Here is a 16,836-nt window from a genome sequence, read left to right on the forward strand (position 1 = left end):
GCCCTCTCCTCCATCACCACCATCCCCCAGTCGGGCATGCCGCTCCCGTCGACGGATCCGAATGCACCTTGATCCCTGCGCCGACGCCGACCTCCGTCTCCGTTCCCTTCTCTCACCCTGTCGTCCGGCACCAACACGCCGTCGCTCGCCCCCGGCTGGTGCCCGCCAGAGCTTGCCTCGCCGAAGCGGTCAGGGCCTTTGAAATTCAACCCCCCCTCCCCCGCTTCGCCGCCGCAAAATATCGTCATCGTCGCCCCGTCATAGCATCCATCCGCGACACGCCGTCGACGCCGCCTGCTGCCGCTCCTGCCGACCATGGCGCGCCGCGAGTCTCTCTCCGAGATTCGCGCCGCCGACCCTGACCTCGCCCTGACGGGCAACATCATCTCGGCCACCTTCAACATCCCCCACGCCCTGACCTACCACAAGGGGGCTGACTGGGTGCGCGTGCGGCGAGGCCGAGGCCGTCCCGACCCCGTGGGCTTCGCTCCGCTAACCGACGACCTCTGCAGGACCTCAAACCCCGCCGTGGCCAGTCGGCCCTCTTCGACTCCTTCGCCTACCTCTCCTCCGACGCGACCCCCTGGAACCACACGGTCGTCGCCTGGACGGGCGAGATCGAACCGCCCGCCGCCGCCTCCGACCCGACGTCGTCCTCGGCCTCGACCTCGGCCGCCCGCCCCTCCCTCAACGCCCTCTCGGCGCCCGTCCCCTTCGACGCGAGCACCCGTCTGCCGACGCCGCCCCTCGTCGACGGCCTCTGGATACCGAAGCAGGACCAGGCTCGTCTCGAGCACCAGCTCTCGCACAGCGAGACGATCCGCACGATCCCCGTCTGGCTCGCCGACGACGCCGACGCCGACGCCGACGGCGTCCTCCTCGCCGACCAGGGCCGGTGGCGCCGCTTCGCCCAGCACGACCTCTACAACCTCTTCCACTACAAGCAGCACGAGCCGACCGACGGCCGACGCGAGCGCGTCCAGTGGGCCGACTACTACCGCCTGAACCAACGGTTTGCCGACAAGATCATCGAGGCCTACAAGCCCGGCGACGTCGTCGTCGTCCACGACTACTACCTCATGCTCCTGCCGAGCATGCTGCGCCAGCGCATCCCGGCCATGTACGTCTCCTTCTTCCTGCACGCGCCCTTCCCGAGCAGCGAGTTCCTGCGCTGCCTGCCCCGGCGCAAGGAGGTGCTCGAGGGCGTCCTCGGCGCGAACCTCGTCGGCTTCCAGTCCTACGGCTACGCCCGCCACTTCCTCAGCTGCTGCACCCGCATCCTCGGCTTCCCCTCCGACGCCCTCGGCATCGACGCCTACGGCGCCCGCATCGAGGTCGCCGTCTTCCCCATCGGCATCGACGCCGCCAAGGTCGAGTCCTGGGCCGACGCCGACTCCGTCACGGCAAAGCACGACGCCCTCAGGAAGCTCTACGGCGGCAAGAAGATCATCGTCGGCCGCGACCGGCTCGACAGCGTCCGCGGCGTCGCCCAGAAGCTGCAAGCCTTTGAGCGCTTCCTCGAAGCCTACCCCGAGTGGCGCGAAAAGGTCGTCCTCATCCAGGTGACGTCGCCGACCACCGTCGACGCCAACGCCGAGCGCGACGACGGCGACGACAAGATCGCGAGCCGCGTCAACGAGCTCGTCATGAAGATCAACGGCCAGTACGGCAGCCTCGGCTTCTCCCCCGTCCAGCACTACCCCCAGTACCTGAGCCAGGACGAGTACTTTGCCCTGCTCCGCGCCGCCGACATCGGCCTCATCACCTCGGTCCGCGACGGCATGAACACGACGAGCCTCGAGTACGTCGTCTGCCAGAAGCACGGCCACGGACCCCTCATCCTCTCCGAGTTCAGCGGCACCGCCGGCAGCCTCCGCGACGCCATCCACATCAACCCCTGGGACCTCGGCGACGTCGCCCGGAAGATCGACGGCGCGTTGACCATGTCGGCCGACCGGCGGGCCGCCATGCAGGCGAGCCTCTACCGGCACGTCACCACCCACAACGTGCAGTCGTGGACCGACGGCTTCCTCCGAAAGGTCCGCAGCGTCCTCGGCGACGCCGCCGCCGCCAACGCGACGCCCCTGCTCGACCGCGCCCTGCTGCTGTCGCGGTACCGGTCGGCCGGCCGGCGGCTGTTCATGTTCGACTACGACGGCACCCTGACGCCCATCGTGCGGGAGCCGAGCGCGGCCGTGCCGTCGGAGCGCATCATCCGCTCCCTCAAGATGCTCGCCTCGGACGACAGGAATGCCGTCTGGATCATCTCGGGCCGCGACCAGGAGTTTCTCAAGCAGCACCTCGGCCACATCGCCGGCCTTGGCTTCTCGGCCGAGCACGGCAGCTTCATGAGGAACCCGGGCTCGCAGACGTGGATCAACCTCGCCGAATCCTTCGATATGGGCTGGCAAGCCGAGGTCATGCACGTCTTTCAAAAGTACACCGACAGGGTGCCAGGTATGTCGCCCCCCCCCGCGAGGCCGATGCTGGACCGGCGGCGCGTCCTCGGACGAGCCGAGCTGACGCCGTCCTTTGCCTCGTAGGCTCCTTCATCGAACGGAAACGCTGCGCGCTCACGTGGCACTACCGGCAGGCCGATCCCGAGCAGGGCGTCCACATGTCGCGGCAGTGCCACAAGGAGCTCGAGTCGGGCGTCGGCACGAAGTGGGAGGTCGAGGTGATGCCGGGCAAGGCCAACATCGAGGTGCGGCCGACCTTTATCAACAAGGGCGAGATCGCGAAGCGGCTCATCTCCACCTACCACAACCCGCAGGCGACGCCGAAGGAGCGGGAGCCGAGCCCCGGACGGGTCGAGTTCGCCCTCTGCATGGGTGACGACTTCACCGACGAGGACATGTTCCGCAGCCTCAACGGCGCCTCCGGACCCGTCCTCGACGCCGACCACGTCTTTTCCGTCACCGTCGGCGCCAGCACCAAGGTGACGCTGGCCAAGTGGCATCTCCTCGAGCCCGAAGACGTCATCGACTGCGTCTCCCTCCTCGCCGGCTCCGTCGGCCCCTCGGGTCCGGAGCGGCTCGGCGAGGTGAACCTCGGCGCGCTGAGCGCGGTGGAGGGACACATTCCCTCGGAGGAAAGGTGACCACCATCGACCGTGGATGGATCTGGACGGATATACACGGATAGAGACGGAACGGTGACGAATACACATGGCGGCCTTTGCTCTCGCCTGCGCCGCGCGTTGGAGATGGATGGGTCTAGGCAGAGGGGAAAGGTACGAACACGGGTGAGGCCATGGCTCGGCATGGGCCATAGCTGCTCGTCGTACGCTACGTAATGAATGAGCAAATTTCTTCACATCAGACCCTGGTGTGACGGCCGAGGAAGCCGGGGATCCCGGTCCACGTCGGCCGTACATTTCCCCAGGCAACCATGTCGCGACGGCCGATGACCGAGTCGGCGACGGCCGTGTTCGTCATGCGATTGGTTCCATTGGGCACAGTCAGCACGCATGCTTGCAGAAGGTGACGTCGGCACGAACGGAGCGGATGGGCCGGAATGTCGGTCGGACCGTCGGCTCGGCGTATCGTGCGGCTGGCGAATCATCGGCCCTCGTCATGGTGGGGCTCAAGCGCTTTAGACGCTGACGGTGCGGGGTAGCCGAGCGGGTCGTTCCGGCCCGCGCCGGCTTCAACGGTTTTTTCGCCACCCATTCGATTCTTGCAGCGGCACTTCAACTGCTGGCTGTAAGAACATATCGTACTTGTACCTCGCTACAAAGAGGCTTGGTGTCTGCTGATCCTTGCCCCTATTGTTTCGCGGTCGTTATTCTTGCGTCCGCGTCGAGGCCTCGCTCTCCAACTGTGGACGCTCGAGAATTAAGTTTTGGATGCCGTCGGGGGCGTCATCACGTACTGGCTCGTGGACCCGCTGCAAACTGGCATCGTTCATCGATTCCCCTGTCGCGTATGCGGCTGTCAAGGACGGGCCGAATGTCCAGGTGACAGGATTGCGGCTGAACGGGCCCGCAAACCAGGGTTGCGCGCCTCAAGCGAGGGGGCCGACGAACAAACGAAGCTTCGAGCGGCCGCACGGGAGTAGTGCCGTCCCCCCCATGGGCTTGTCCGAATCAGAGTCGGCATAAAGAAAGCAGAGACAATATCGACCTCTCTCTGCCCTGTCTAATCTCACCAAGAGGATTGCCCCGGGGCAGCTAGTTGGCCACGGTGCGGTGGAAGCGACGAGGAATTCAATATCGATTGTCTAGATGCTCCGATTCTTGAACCCGCCGGCCGAGGATGTGATGCAGTGTATTTACTATATCTTCATGGACAGTTTCCCCATACAGTGGTGCGTGACTATTCATGCCACGCAAGAGAGGGAGAGGACGATTCTCCGTTTCACCCTCTAAGCCTTGCATTTGCCCGTGAAGCAATAGCCGCAATCCTCTCTTCCAACACCCCTGGAAGCGTCGAGGCCACCGGATCCATCCTTGTTCTTCGCGCAGCATTTTCCATCTCGATTCTTGCTATGGTCTCGGCGTTAGCCAATCTTCCGCCGCATCGTCATGTTCTTGGAGGTTCATGCTGCATACCAGTTGTGAAAGGAGTTCTGCGGACCCAGGCGTCTACCGCTGCATTTGTCCTCGTTGGTGCGCTGTCCGGAGCAGCCCTTGCGCGGTTCAAGGATGTTGTCACGCGGATCTACGGTGAAGCCATCGTCGGGTGTAGGACTGGCGACGCTGACGCTGGCGAGACCAAGGGCGATGGCAGCGATGGCAGATGTAAACTTCATTTTCACCAGAGCGGATGTCGAGAGAGGTGCGTGTGCGAGTGACAGAGGAAGGGCGAGAGGCAGTCTTGCCGGCGAGATGCAGTTGCTTTATACCTGCTTCAAGCGGAATCGGCCTGTCCTTTGCATCGTGGTAGAGCATCCTTTGCTGACGCACACACCACGAATCACGCCACGTAACCGGCCAAGGGTGACACCCAGGTTGCACTCCATCGACGGTCATGGGCAAGTGCTGACGCAAAAGTAACTGCAGCAACGTCGACCGAGTTCTCACGTTGCCGCTGACTTGAATCACACCGCCTCACTGTCTCAGTCATGTCGACGGCCGTGAAACTCGAGCATCACGGCCGGCCTCGGTGAAGCAAAATATCTGTCGTACAATCTGAAACATCTATACAAACGAGCAAAATCAGCATTGTTCCCTTGACGCAATCGAGAGTGAATATTTGCCGTCACCCATCTCTGCTTGTTTGGCTCTTTCGACAACACGGTTCGTCTGTGGTTTCTAGAGCATGCCGATGAGAATCAAATGATCGTCAGAAACACCATGTTTCATACCTGTCGCACCGCCGGTATTGATCGCAAAGTAGCGACGAAACAGGAGTACCATCGCCTCCGGTACGCCGCACCTTTGCGCAACTATTGGAGGGTTTCATTCCTGGATCAAGGAATACAACTGCCTGTACGAACATAGTCTGACCACGTCGCGACGACACCCACACCATCCCTGTGGCATGTGCCAGGATTGTTGTTTGACCCTCCACCATCCCCGCGCATGTCAACCCATGTACGGGGGTGGATTCTGATTTGGCAATGATTGTCGGTCCCGTTAATGGCCGTACTCTTGGTAATCCGGTAGCTTGCAAGAAGTTTATTGTATTATTCCCTCATGAACCACACAAGCTCCGGGAAATCAGGAGACGTTGCGTAGCCCGCGCCCGCAGTATGTAAATTCATTGCATCGAGCCATCGCCGTCCACTTTGCATACGTCTCTCTCGTGTCATCCAAGCAGTATCCATACTGAGCCAAGGTTGGAGTGGTCCGGAGATAATGTGGCACATCACTTGACGTACACGAACCTAGGTTACTTCGGCGTTTGAATTAGAATACCCAAACCTTGCATTATTTCGGTGGATAGGGGACCATCTGAACCATCCATCACTAGAGGTTGGTCACTCTCTTCAATCGTTTGGTTTGCTCGACAAGGGGCTGCCTTGTAGAATCATTCCCTGACCGTCGTGGCCAAGTCGGGTGGTCAAGCCTGCCAGCACCACATCGATTTGGAAACTCATTGAATGGAAATGTGAGTATTCTTTATATTTCCGGTCCGTTGACGCAGAAACTTCATGGTCAGCCCTTGCATTCATCATGGTTTCCCTGGGACAAGATGCCTCGGAGCAGCTGATGAAGATGTAGCGCCTGAGCTGCCAAGGAGGCGATGTGCGAACTCCCCCCCCCCCCCCCCCCCCCCTCAACGGTCTTTTTCATCAATAATTTTGAGCTCTGGGTACTTTACCAGACTATGGCCGTGCCGAGTCCTTGTTCCGATATGGCCTCATTCGCGTAAGTGGCAGCTGCGGAGGCGCATGGTCCATGTCAAAGTCAGTTCGAAGTGGATCATATCAGTCAAGTGCCGACGATGATATCATCACATTCCACCACTGATCCGATAATTCGCAAAACACCCCCCCCAGGCCTCGTTGCCATCGTTGCCATCATTGAGTGCATGTGTGTAGTAGCAAGATGTCTGCAATCTTCAATCGTCTTGAGCATGGCGCCCGTTGTTGCTCCCTGTCCTCCTCAACGGCTCTCTCGACCTCAGAAATACCTCGCCTAGTTGCAAGGAGTCGCGGAGCAACCCTATTCGCGATTGCGTCGTCTAGTCGTCACATCCTTTTCAGACGTATGCCACCCAAGATGTGCAATCGGGCATTCCTGGTCCCGTCATGTATCCGTGTTCTTCCATCCACAGTTGGCTTGGATAAATGGCCTGCTTCCTCAATTTCATTCTCAACGGCACTCCGGCTCTCAAAAATGACTTGACTTGTTAGAAAGGCTTGCGCAATAATTCCTTGTCATGTAGACCATCGTTTCCGATGCACCCCCGTCAACATATGACATGTTTTTCCTGGTCCAATCACTATAACCAAGGTTTCCAATTTGCCTCACTTCAAGAGCAATTATTCTCAGCCCTGCACTACTATAGTCGCACACCGTCCGAAAATCTTGGTTGTCTCTATTTCTCGCATCATCGTTCCTTTGGTGCCAGGCGTCTTGTTTGCAATACATCTCTGACAGTGTATCTGGGCCATCACGCCGTCGGGTAGGGGCAGTTGTGAACGCTAGCCGAATGGAATGGAGCTGTTGAAACGGCCAAGGCAGCGGTGACTGCCGAGGCCGTTTTGATCGCCTCAAGCACCGAGTCATCACAACGTCGAGATGCCAGCGTCAACTCCTGACGAGAACCAATGCTCATCCCATCGTGACAGTGGAGTTGCCGGGACTGTCCGAGGGCTGCTGGATGCGAAAGATTCAACAGGAACCGAGGCCTCGTCAGGAATAGGGCGAGTGGGCTGCTGTGACCGCAGGACCCGTCGTGGCGGTAGCTGGAGGCTCACACTGCCATCTGTAGCACCAAATGGACGTCAACAACATGTGCGTCGCACCAAGGGCGTGGCGGATGCCATGGACGTGCCAGTTACCATATCTGTGCCAGTTGCCATATCTGTACCAGTTGCCATGAACGTGCCAGTTGCCACGGATGTGCTCGATGCCGTGGGACATGCTAGATGCCGTGGACATATTCTTTGACATAAAATTCACCTTACGCATAAACGCTTAAAAATAGTGACAGGGCCTGGTGTGATGCCATTCCAAATTAGCATGAGAAAGAAAAACTTGCTCGCGCAATGACGAGGTATTGATCCATTCCGCGCCATGGTCATGTCGCTCATGCAGTGCCGACTGCGGCTCCTGCGAGGGCGGCTTTCCGAAAAAGAGACAAGACGCATATGCGAGTACGAGCGTGTGCTCGTCTTGGTGCAACAAGTCTGTGCACCGGTTTTTTAAATTTTGCACATTCTAGAGTTTTGAATGGCCGGGGTATTGACTCAACGCTATCCATGCTGTTGCATCATTCATGGGTTCGAGAGCGGGCAAGCCTGATTTCAGTACGCAACCAAACAGCTCCATGCAGATACCGAAACGGATGGCTCCATGAAGGCCAACATTCGACGGCACGTTGCCGCAGTGTACAGGTTTGCCTCTCTGCGGCTTCGCGAGCCACAAGGTTTGCAGACGATCAGAGTGAAAGCTTGGCAATCATTCATCCAGCACGACTGACGCATGACATCGGTGAGTTGTCAAATATGTCACGCTTGTATATTGAATCGATGCTCGTCGCGCCATCATGCTGTTATCCCACCGCGTTGGCGTCGGCAGAGTTGGCAGCGAACGAGTCGATGATGGCGTCATGTTGCTTCTCGCCGTTGTCTTTTCGGTCCGAGACGGTTCGACGGTTCGCAAATCGTCCAAGCCTTATTCTAGGCCGGACATAAAAGGTTGACTCTGCCCGCGAGCCATCGAGCCGGGCAGACCAAAGGCAAATTCACCTCGTCAAGGATGCTCTGGACCAAAGCCCTACTTCCCCTGCTGCTGGGCATCTGCCATGGCGGCATCGTACCCGAAGACGGGCTCGTCCGCAGAAACCCTCCGGGTGCCAACGGCGGTTCCTTTGTTTTTCGGGGCGACTTTCGGTCTCCGAGAGAAATCAGGGCCGATGGAGGCTTCCAGCCCCGTGGCGACGGTTGGCAAAATTCCAACGACGCATACTCGATCAGTCGTCATTACCGCTCAGGCCCCAGCGGCTGCAGTCTCGATGGTTTTTGGGACGATGGATTCAACTACCAAACCGCCTTTGTGTCCATGGCTCGCGAGAGGACCACGTCGGAGCTGTACGGAGAATGGTTTTACGAGATCCACGCAACGCCCAACATCCTCGACGACGGCTATCCCGAGGGCGAGGTTTTCGCCCTCGGCGGTGCCCACTGGAGGCAGATTCGGAGATACGGACGGATGCGGAACGGCAGAATCGACGAGGCCGACTTGATGCCGAATCCCGAATACGACAGGGAGCGGTATGAGCGCTCGGCCTGGGCGTCCCGCTGCTACGTCAGCACGGATTTCCCGCCCGAGTTGGAGGACGGCGAGGGCGAAGACGGCGACGTGGATGCGGCGCTTCACGCGGCGAACGAATGGATGGATAGCGAGGAGATGCACGCCATCCTGGGCACGTTCCCGCTGGCGTTCGAGTCGCTGCCGCCAAGACAAGACATCCCGGGACCATCTTCCGGGCACGGGTCTGCCGACGATAGTGGGGAGAGCGAAGGTAAGCAAAGAGCCGGTCGACGCGGGCGGTGCTGACGAATGGCAACGAAGCCGGGGACGCGATTCGGTACTACATGGACCTGGGCCCCGACCTGCTGGATGCGCTCTACCCCGAGGGACATCGCTTGGTCCAGGAGATTTTCCAGGGCATCAACCCGGGCGACTGCTCGTTGGGCTTTCTCTCGAAGAGGGCGGGTGCCGGGGCGAAGCCGACGGGGCGGAACAAGGGTACGCATCCACCTGCTCGGGCATCATCGACGCGGGCGTTGGCGTGCGAGCTGACGATTCGGGCGCAGGGAGAGCCAAGACGGGCCGCTGCTGCAAGAAGCTGGCCGCGTTTCGAAAGAAGATCCAGACGCTGCCCGGCGTCCTCCCTCGGGAGTGCACGCACTTTGACGAGCTCAAGCTGGGCGTGCAGCTCGGCGACGGCGCGTACCAAGGGACGTGGGACACGCTCGTGCTCGCCTTTGGCGACGGCGAGGAGCACACGATAGCATCGTCGCCGGATCCGGGATTCCACGAGTGGCAGGACATTAAGCTGAACGAGACGTTCGGCACGGGCGCCGTGGCCGTCGACCACATCGGCAAGGTTGAGATCAAGCAGAAGCGCGACAGCACCTGGGGCGGCGACCTGTGGAAGCTCCAGGGCATCAAGCTCAAGGGGCGGTGCGCCGGTTCGCTCACGGAGCGGGTGCTCGACAAGTTTGCGTCGGAGAACAAGGAGGCCCGGCACTCGTGGTCGGGCGAGGTCTCGGCCAAGGATTGGAAGACGTCGGTCGAGTGCAGCCACTTCAAGCGGCTCGAGGTCGACTTTACGCTCAGCAACTCCATCGACGCCGGAACGTGGGACGACCTGTTTGTGCGCTTCGAAAACGAAGGCAAATACAGCGACACCATGGTCGCCGAGACGCCGTCGAGAGGCACGGCCCACTCGCCCGTCGTCGACCTCAAGAAGGTGTTTGGCGAGGACCCCGTGCCGGTGCGCGACATTCGCTTCTTCGACGTGCATTCGCACGCGCATGAGACCGGATGGGCGGCCGACTGGTGGAAGACGGCAGGTAAGGTCGCCGTCGGCTTCGCACCCCCCTCCCCTCCGGCTCCTGGTTCGCTGACGGCAGGCACCCGACAGGCATCATCATCAAGGGGCAGTGCGCGGGCTCCGGCAGGGAAGCCATCTTTGATCGGTACGAGGACGTCTATGAGTGGTTCGAGCGCGAAAACCACCCGTCGGATTTCAAGCACACGATCCAGATGAGAGACTGGCATTGGATCGACAGCAAGACCGGAAAGGAGGTGAAGGATGCCAAGGAGTTTTGAGGGGAGATGTGACGGATGCGGCCCTCGCGTGTGCCGAGCGAGCCATGGGCAGCAGCAGCGGCAGCTTCCTACCAGACACTGCCGGCGTTTTAGAAAAGTGACCGGGACGGCAGTCCGAATACGACGAGCAAGTTTCGACGGTATCCCGAGAAGAAGACGACGGGGAGATGCAAGACCACGTAGGCGTGAGAAGGACGACCGGGACGGCAGTCCAGGGCAATGCGAGGAGCAAGCTTCGACGGTATCCCGATGCGGCAGCGAAGACGACGAAGGGGAAATAAAAGACCACGTAGGCTTGAGAAGGATGGCTGAGGAATCGTAGAATGGTAGTAAACACGGCCGTCACCTAGGCGGGACGACGACGACGGAAGGGGAGAAGCAAGACCACGTAGTCGTGAGAAGGACGACCAGGACGGCAGTCCAGGGCAATACGACGAGCAAGTTCCGATGGTATCTCGACGCAGCGGCGAAGAAGACGACGGGGAGATGCAAGACCACGTAGGCGTGAGAAGGATGACGGAGGAATCGTAGAATGGTAGTAAACACGGCCGTCACCCAGGCGGGACGACGGCGGCGGGGAGATGCAAGACCACGTAGGTTTGAGAAGGATGACCGAGGAATCGTAGAATGGTGGTAAACACGGCCGTCACCCAGGCGAAATGACGACGATGGGGGGATGCAAGACCATGTAGGCGTAAGAAGGACGACCAGGACGACAGTCCAGGGCAATACGACGAGCAAGTTCCGATGGTATCCCGACGCAGCGGCGAAGAAGACGGGGAGATGCAAGACCACGTAGGTGTGAGAAGGTTGACTGAGGAATCGTAGAATGGTAGTAAACACGGCCGTCACCCAGGCGGGACAACGACGACGGACGGGTGGATGTGTTGCCGCAGGACAGCAACCGGTGAAAACTGTTTGTCGTGCCTGGAGGGGGAGACGAAATGGGCGGGCGCAGGGACGGAGGTCCTCCAATACGCTCCGGCTGGAAGCGTTTCGTCGGCAAGTCTGGAATGCTCATCCGAGCCGGTCGACACGTTGCTCATCGTCCCAAGATTCGTCACAACCGGACAGCGGCACCGATCATTGGCAGCGACCGTATGACATATGCCACTCTGGCCTCGTGGAGATGCTTGCCAGCATTTTTGCTTCGCCCGCTTCGATGATTCTCCGCGGCGGGTGCAAGAAGGTCGAAGAACGCACTTGTCGAGATGCACGCATGCCTCTGTCGTGTGGACGAGTCGATTCGATGGCAGACTGACGAATGTGGACGGATGGCTGTGAAGATGTCGACGGACGGTTGTGAGTATGTCGATGGACGGTTGTGAATATGTCGACGGACGGTCGTGAGTATGTCAACGGACGGTTGTGAAGCTGTCGACGGACGATTGTAAATATGTCGACGGATGGTCGTGAAGATGTCAACGGACGGTTGTAATATGTCGACGGACGGTTGTGAAGATGTCGACGGACGATTGTGAATATGCGGCATGACAGGGCCAGCCGATGCCAGCACGCCATACAGTGTTTTTCTCGCCGCACTCGGCACCGCACTGTGCTTGGCGGGAAGTGCCGAATGTTATTCGTACGGCGCACTGATGCCTACAAGCACAAGCTGTACTGCATCGACATGTGCAGGCGGTGCCGATGTGTGGAGCGAACCTGATGGAATCGCACTGTGCTGCGTGTTTGGCACTGTACATGGTGCGTGCTCGGTGCCGTACTCGGTGCTGTATTATTCGGTGCTGTAATTAATAATAGTCGGTGCTGTACGGAGTACTCGGTGCTGTAGTACTCGGTGCTGTAACACTCGGTGCTGTAACACTCGGTGCTGTAACACTCGGTGCTGTAACACTCGGTGCTGTAATACTCGGTGCTGTAATACTCGGTGCTGTAATACTCGGTGCTGTACTCGGTACGGAGTACTGTATGAAGACTACCTGCTCACCGGCGGTGCACCCGGCCCGGAGACGCCCGACCCTGCGTACCATGCGCTACCATGGATGTAGCGGGTACAGTGCGCATGGCATCCTCGCAGCAGCCCGGAGCTGGGCCGCCAGCCGACGGCCGTGGACGCAAGGAAATCCTTTACGGCGAGTCGGCGGAGAACTACGGAAAACTAAAATCGACGAGGCACAGACTGCATCGGCCGATGGACCTTTCCAAGTCGTAGTTTGCAGCATCGATCCTGGTGACGATGCGATGGGATCCTTTGGCAGTCGTGTACGGAGCACGCAGGCATTCGACGGTGCGGTGGCCGCTGAGCCAACAGTACCTACAGGCCTGCAATTAGGCGAGAATGCACTGCACGTGTACCTAGGAGGTCCAAGTTGCCGGAGCGGCATCGTGGGGAAGTCCTTGACAGGTACTACTAGGTAGGTGCTTGGTTACTTAGTACTTAGGGGCACCACTACATCGCGTAAACACTGGTACTCAATACATGCACGGAGCATGGTAATACCGTGCGTTCCGAGTACAGCACGCACAGTGGGGTAGCCAAAAATGTCGATTCAATTTGTACGAGCAGCACCACCAAAGCTGAATCGTCACTTTTGTCGAGTCACTGCAGCACCTCTACTTATAGCGTCCAGCAGTGTCTGCGGACACTCGCAAGACGGCGGGTACAGTGGGGTGGCAAAAATATCGATTCAACTTGCACGAGTAGCACCACCAAAGCTGAATCGTCACTTTTGTCGAGTCACTGTACCTCTACGACGTCCAGCAGTGTCTGCGGGCACTCGCAAGACGGCGGTGCTACCCTCCCAGGACCTCTGCAGCGCAGGAACAGGTGCAGTTGGGTGGCCAAAATGTCGATTCAATTTGTACGAGTAGCGCTACCAAAACTGAATCGTCACTTTTGTCATACTAGGTAGGTGCTTGGTGAGTTACCTAGGTAGTATTATGCTGGCAGTCGTTGATACCTTGCCTAGGGGTAATGCCACTAAATTACCTCGCATCACGCTGTACTTACTTGCACGTAGCTCAACACCGGCACTCAAGTACATGCACGGAGCATGGTGCTGTGCATTTCAAGTGCAGCGTTTACAGTGGGGTGGCAAAAATGTCGATTCACTTTGTACGAGTAGCGTCACCAAAACTGAATCGTCATTTTTGTCAAGTGACTGGACTTGGCCGTCACCGTGGGAACTCGGTGCCAGGCATATCCGCAGGCGAACCCACGGCTGCACAGTTCCTCCGATGTTCCGCCCAGACGACACGTCTCCCCCTCCCTTCCATCCGAGCTCCTTGACCCTCTCCTTCTTTTCTTCCACACCCTCGGCTCGCAGCAACGACATCATGAAGCAAGACAACGTCCATTACGAGTGCGGCACCTGTTGCAAGTCGTTTCCGGCTGGCCGACAGGCCCGGGATCGCCATTGCCGCGACAAGGGCCATTCGCCGCCGTGCTCGAGCGACGGCGGCGACTGGGGATATTTCAGCATCCAGCACGGCGGCGACTGGGGATATTTCATCGAGCCGGCGTTGGAGGAATCCGTCGACGATGCCGACGACTCGCAGGAGGGTGACTTTGAATGCACCTGGTGCGGGGGCAGTTGGTGGACGATGGGGGACTGCATCCGTCACGAGCACGCGGTGCATTGCTTCTGTCGACGGTGCGATCGCTTCTTCCGGAACCAAAACTGCCTCAAGATGGTACGACGCAACGCCCCCGGGCCTGCAAGCCGGCGCTCACTCGGTCGATAGCATCTGCAGTCCCGCGCCCACGTCGGTCGCGCCGTCGAATGTCCATTCTGCCACGACCACTTCACCACGGCCGGCGGGCTCTGCCACCACGTCGAGTCCGGTTCCTGCTCCGTCGCCGACCACCTGAACCGGCGTCGACTGCACAAGGTCGTCCAATCCGTGGACCCGAACGGGTGGGTGTCGAAGGATGCGCACCCAAGGTCGGGCCCGTACGAGCGCGAGCCCGACGAGCGGGCGTGGAACGGCGACGAGTACGAATGCCACATCTGCCACGCCGAGTTTGGCAGGCTGTCCAGCCTCAGCCAGCACCTGAGCTCGCCCGTCCGTACGTCATCCGATGCCCCCCCTTCCCGCGCCGGCCGTGCCGCTGACGGGGACGCGCAGACCAGCAACCGCTCTACCACTGCCCAGCAGGCAGCTGCGGCGCGGACTTCAAGTCGCTCGGCGCACTCGTCAGTCACCTCGAGAGCGAGTCGTGTGGAGCCGCGAGGTCGGAGGACGTGCAGCGGGGCATCGGCGACCTCGTCAGCGGCCTTCGCTTGACGATCATCTGAAGACGAGACTTGCTTCTGGCCCAGGCCGCTGACGATGTATTTTTTCCCGCAACATCGATGCAAGGTGGAAACGCCACGACCGTCGCAAGGAACGGACGCTCGCGGAACGGCACAAACGTCGTTGCCTCGGACGACATGTTTCGTCGAAACCGCCCTCCGAGACGGCGCCCGCGTTTGCTTCTCGACGAGACGTGACAGCGCGGATCGAACAGGGCGCATCCCGCACGACCCTTGGGAGGAGCGGGCCGGACAATGGGACGAACAAGGCGGTGCACCCGCGCGTGCCGACGAGCACGGGATACGCAGACAAACGAACGACGTCGCGCTGCGGCCGGTTTGATGTTGAAGACGCAAACGCTCGCACCGGTAGCCTGCATCCAGGGGCGTCGACACCACGGTGCATGAGACGTGGTTCATTTTCCCCCCGACGACGTCGTCCTGCGGTTGGCCCGTGGTTGGCCAGCGATCGGCCCTACGCTGGGCTGCCGTTGACCCCCGTCGTTGTTAGCCTGTTTCGCCTTCAGAGGGGAGGGGGCATCCCCCTGCGTCGAGGCTGCGAACGAGGCAACGCCGCCGCGTCCCGTCCGGGTCGGCGCACGCGAATGGCCATTCTTTGGGGCTCTGGAATTTCGTGTGCCGCCGCCGTCGCCGTCGTCACCCAAGTGCCGGCGGCCGAAGCTGCGCAGAGGCCGCCGGCGTAGGTGCATGGGCCGTCGAGCCGGCCGGAAGGACTGGTGCAGATGGCGAGCGGAGCGGCGAGGCCAAAAATACACCACACGGCCGCGTGCCGGAGGGGTGCAAGTACGAGTACGTCCAGAGGCATAGACCGCCGCACCTATAGACATGTACATGTACATGTCGAGCACGAACTACGGTATTTGTACGGAGTACGGAGTACACACTCATGTACAGTACTTGCACGCCGCCAGTCATGCGGTGCCGACCCACCCCGCGCCGGCGCGTCAGGGTCAGTGCCCCTGTCACGGCGTGAGAGGCGGGCGTGCCGTGCGGAGTACTCGGCACGTACCTGTACGCTGCCGTGGACAAGTATTGTACATACAAGTACGTTGTGCTCACGAGCACGAAAGTAGTTGTACTTGCAGGTGTACGGAGTACCGGTGCCTGTGCTGCCGGGAACCCAAGTACAGCAAGTAACTTGTACGGCATCGAGTACCTGGCACATGTCTGGCACAAGTATACCATAAGTACTGTACTTGGGGAGGACACGCCGGCAGCCACCCCCACGTGGCACACAAGTACAACTACATGCACATGTACATGTACATGCATTCAAGAGCTCATCCTGGCATATACTTGTGCCGCCGCAGCCCTCGACACTTTGTGCACCGGTGCTTGACGAGACGACTCGCAGTGCCCTAGAGCTCGAAGGTAGGCCGGGCCAAGCGTACGAGTAATCCAGACGTGTACCGTCCGCACAATGGCCGTGGCAGCAAGAATTCGGCTGGATGACGAGTTGTCCTAGTGCAGCATAAGTGGTCGCTTGGAGGTACTGGTACATGTACGCACTCTGCACGTCGCTTGGAGGTACTGCGATTAGGCGAGCAGTAGGTAGATGAACTTAGTCTTTGCGCCATTGACCCGCGACGTTCAAGTACATGTACATGTTCATGGACTGGCACAAGTACTCTGTTTGCTCACTCCCATTCGCTCCCCGACGGAGCACTTGCGGCACGGAGCAGGTACCGAGCCCTCGATGCTACGTACCATCGCTGCCAATCTCCGCGCCGAGGTACCTGCATCTGCGGCTGAGGTACTTGCGGCACTTTCGAGGGTCAGTCCTGGTACAGTGTACTTACGGAGTACCGTACTTGCACGCCCTCGACACTCTGGCTGCCATCCACACGCCCAAGGTACAAGTCAAGGCACAAGTATCTGGTACCTGCGCCGCCCATCTTGCCCGACGGCGCTAGCACCCAAAACAGCTAGCGCATGGCGACCCTCCGTCCCGCGAAAACAGGCAGGGTGGAAAAGTGGAGCGGTTGCGCCACAGGGTTTGGGAATGGGAACGTCGTCACAGATTCCCCCGATTCTCCTCCTACCTCTTCCTCCTCGACGTGCCTGATTTCGCATTGACAGGTTTTGGGCACGCAGCATCACACGCCG

General features: G+C 59.8%; 4 protein-coding genes across 4 annotated transcripts; 3 read left to right on the forward strand and 1 right to left on the reverse strand.

Moving 5' to 3' along the window:
• Positions 1 to 315: 315 nt before the first annotated feature.
• On the forward strand, positions 316 to 3,100 carry DCS_03202 (putative trehalose-6-phosphate synthase/trehalose phosphatase; the record flags this gene model as incomplete). Its single annotated transcript, XM_040800526.1, has 3 exons — positions 316 to 441; positions 513 to 2,457; positions 2,544 to 3,100. 3 exons carry the CDS (start codon positions 316 to 318, stop codon positions 3,098 to 3,100), a joined length of 2,628 nt encoding a protein of 875 aa, XP_040661409.1.
• Positions 3,101 to 4,365: 1,265 nt separating this feature from the next.
• DCS_03203 (uncharacterized protein) lies at positions 4,366 to 4,752 on the reverse strand (the record flags this gene model as incomplete). Its single annotated transcript, XM_040800527.1, has 2 exons — positions 4,366 to 4,486; positions 4,553 to 4,752. The coding sequence occupies 2 exons, from the start codon at positions 4,750 to 4,752 to the stop codon at positions 4,366 to 4,368; spliced, it is 321 nt and encodes a 106-aa protein (XP_040661410.1).
• Positions 4,753 to 8,159: 3,407 nt separating this feature from the next.
• Positions 8,160 to 10,453, forward strand: DCS_03204 (uncharacterized protein; the record flags this gene model as incomplete). The annotated part of the gene is made up of 5 exons (XM_040800528.1): positions 8,160 to 8,278; positions 8,371 to 9,137; positions 9,188 to 9,364; positions 9,433 to 10,194; positions 10,266 to 10,453. 5 exons carry the CDS (start codon positions 8,160 to 8,162, stop codon positions 10,451 to 10,453), a joined length of 2,013 nt encoding a protein of 670 aa, XP_040661411.1.
• Positions 10,454 to 13,750: 3,297 nt separating this feature from the next.
• On the forward strand, positions 13,751 to 15,413 carry DCS_03205 (uncharacterized protein; the record flags this gene model as incomplete). The annotated part of the gene is made up of 4 exons (XM_040800529.1): positions 13,751 to 14,107; positions 14,159 to 14,483; positions 14,543 to 14,682; positions 14,802 to 15,413. The coding sequence occupies 4 exons, from the start codon at positions 13,751 to 13,753 to the stop codon at positions 15,411 to 15,413; spliced, it is 1,434 nt and encodes a 477-aa protein (XP_040661412.1).
• Positions 15,414 to 16,836: the final 1,423 nt, after the last annotated feature.

This window comes from Drechmeria coniospora, chromosome 01 (assembly GCF_001625195.1).
Source record: "Drechmeria coniospora strain ARSEF 6962 chromosome 01, whole genome shotgun sequence".
NCBI lineage: Eukaryota > Fungi > Ascomycota > Sordariomycetes > Hypocreales > Ophiocordycipitaceae > Drechmeria > Drechmeria coniospora.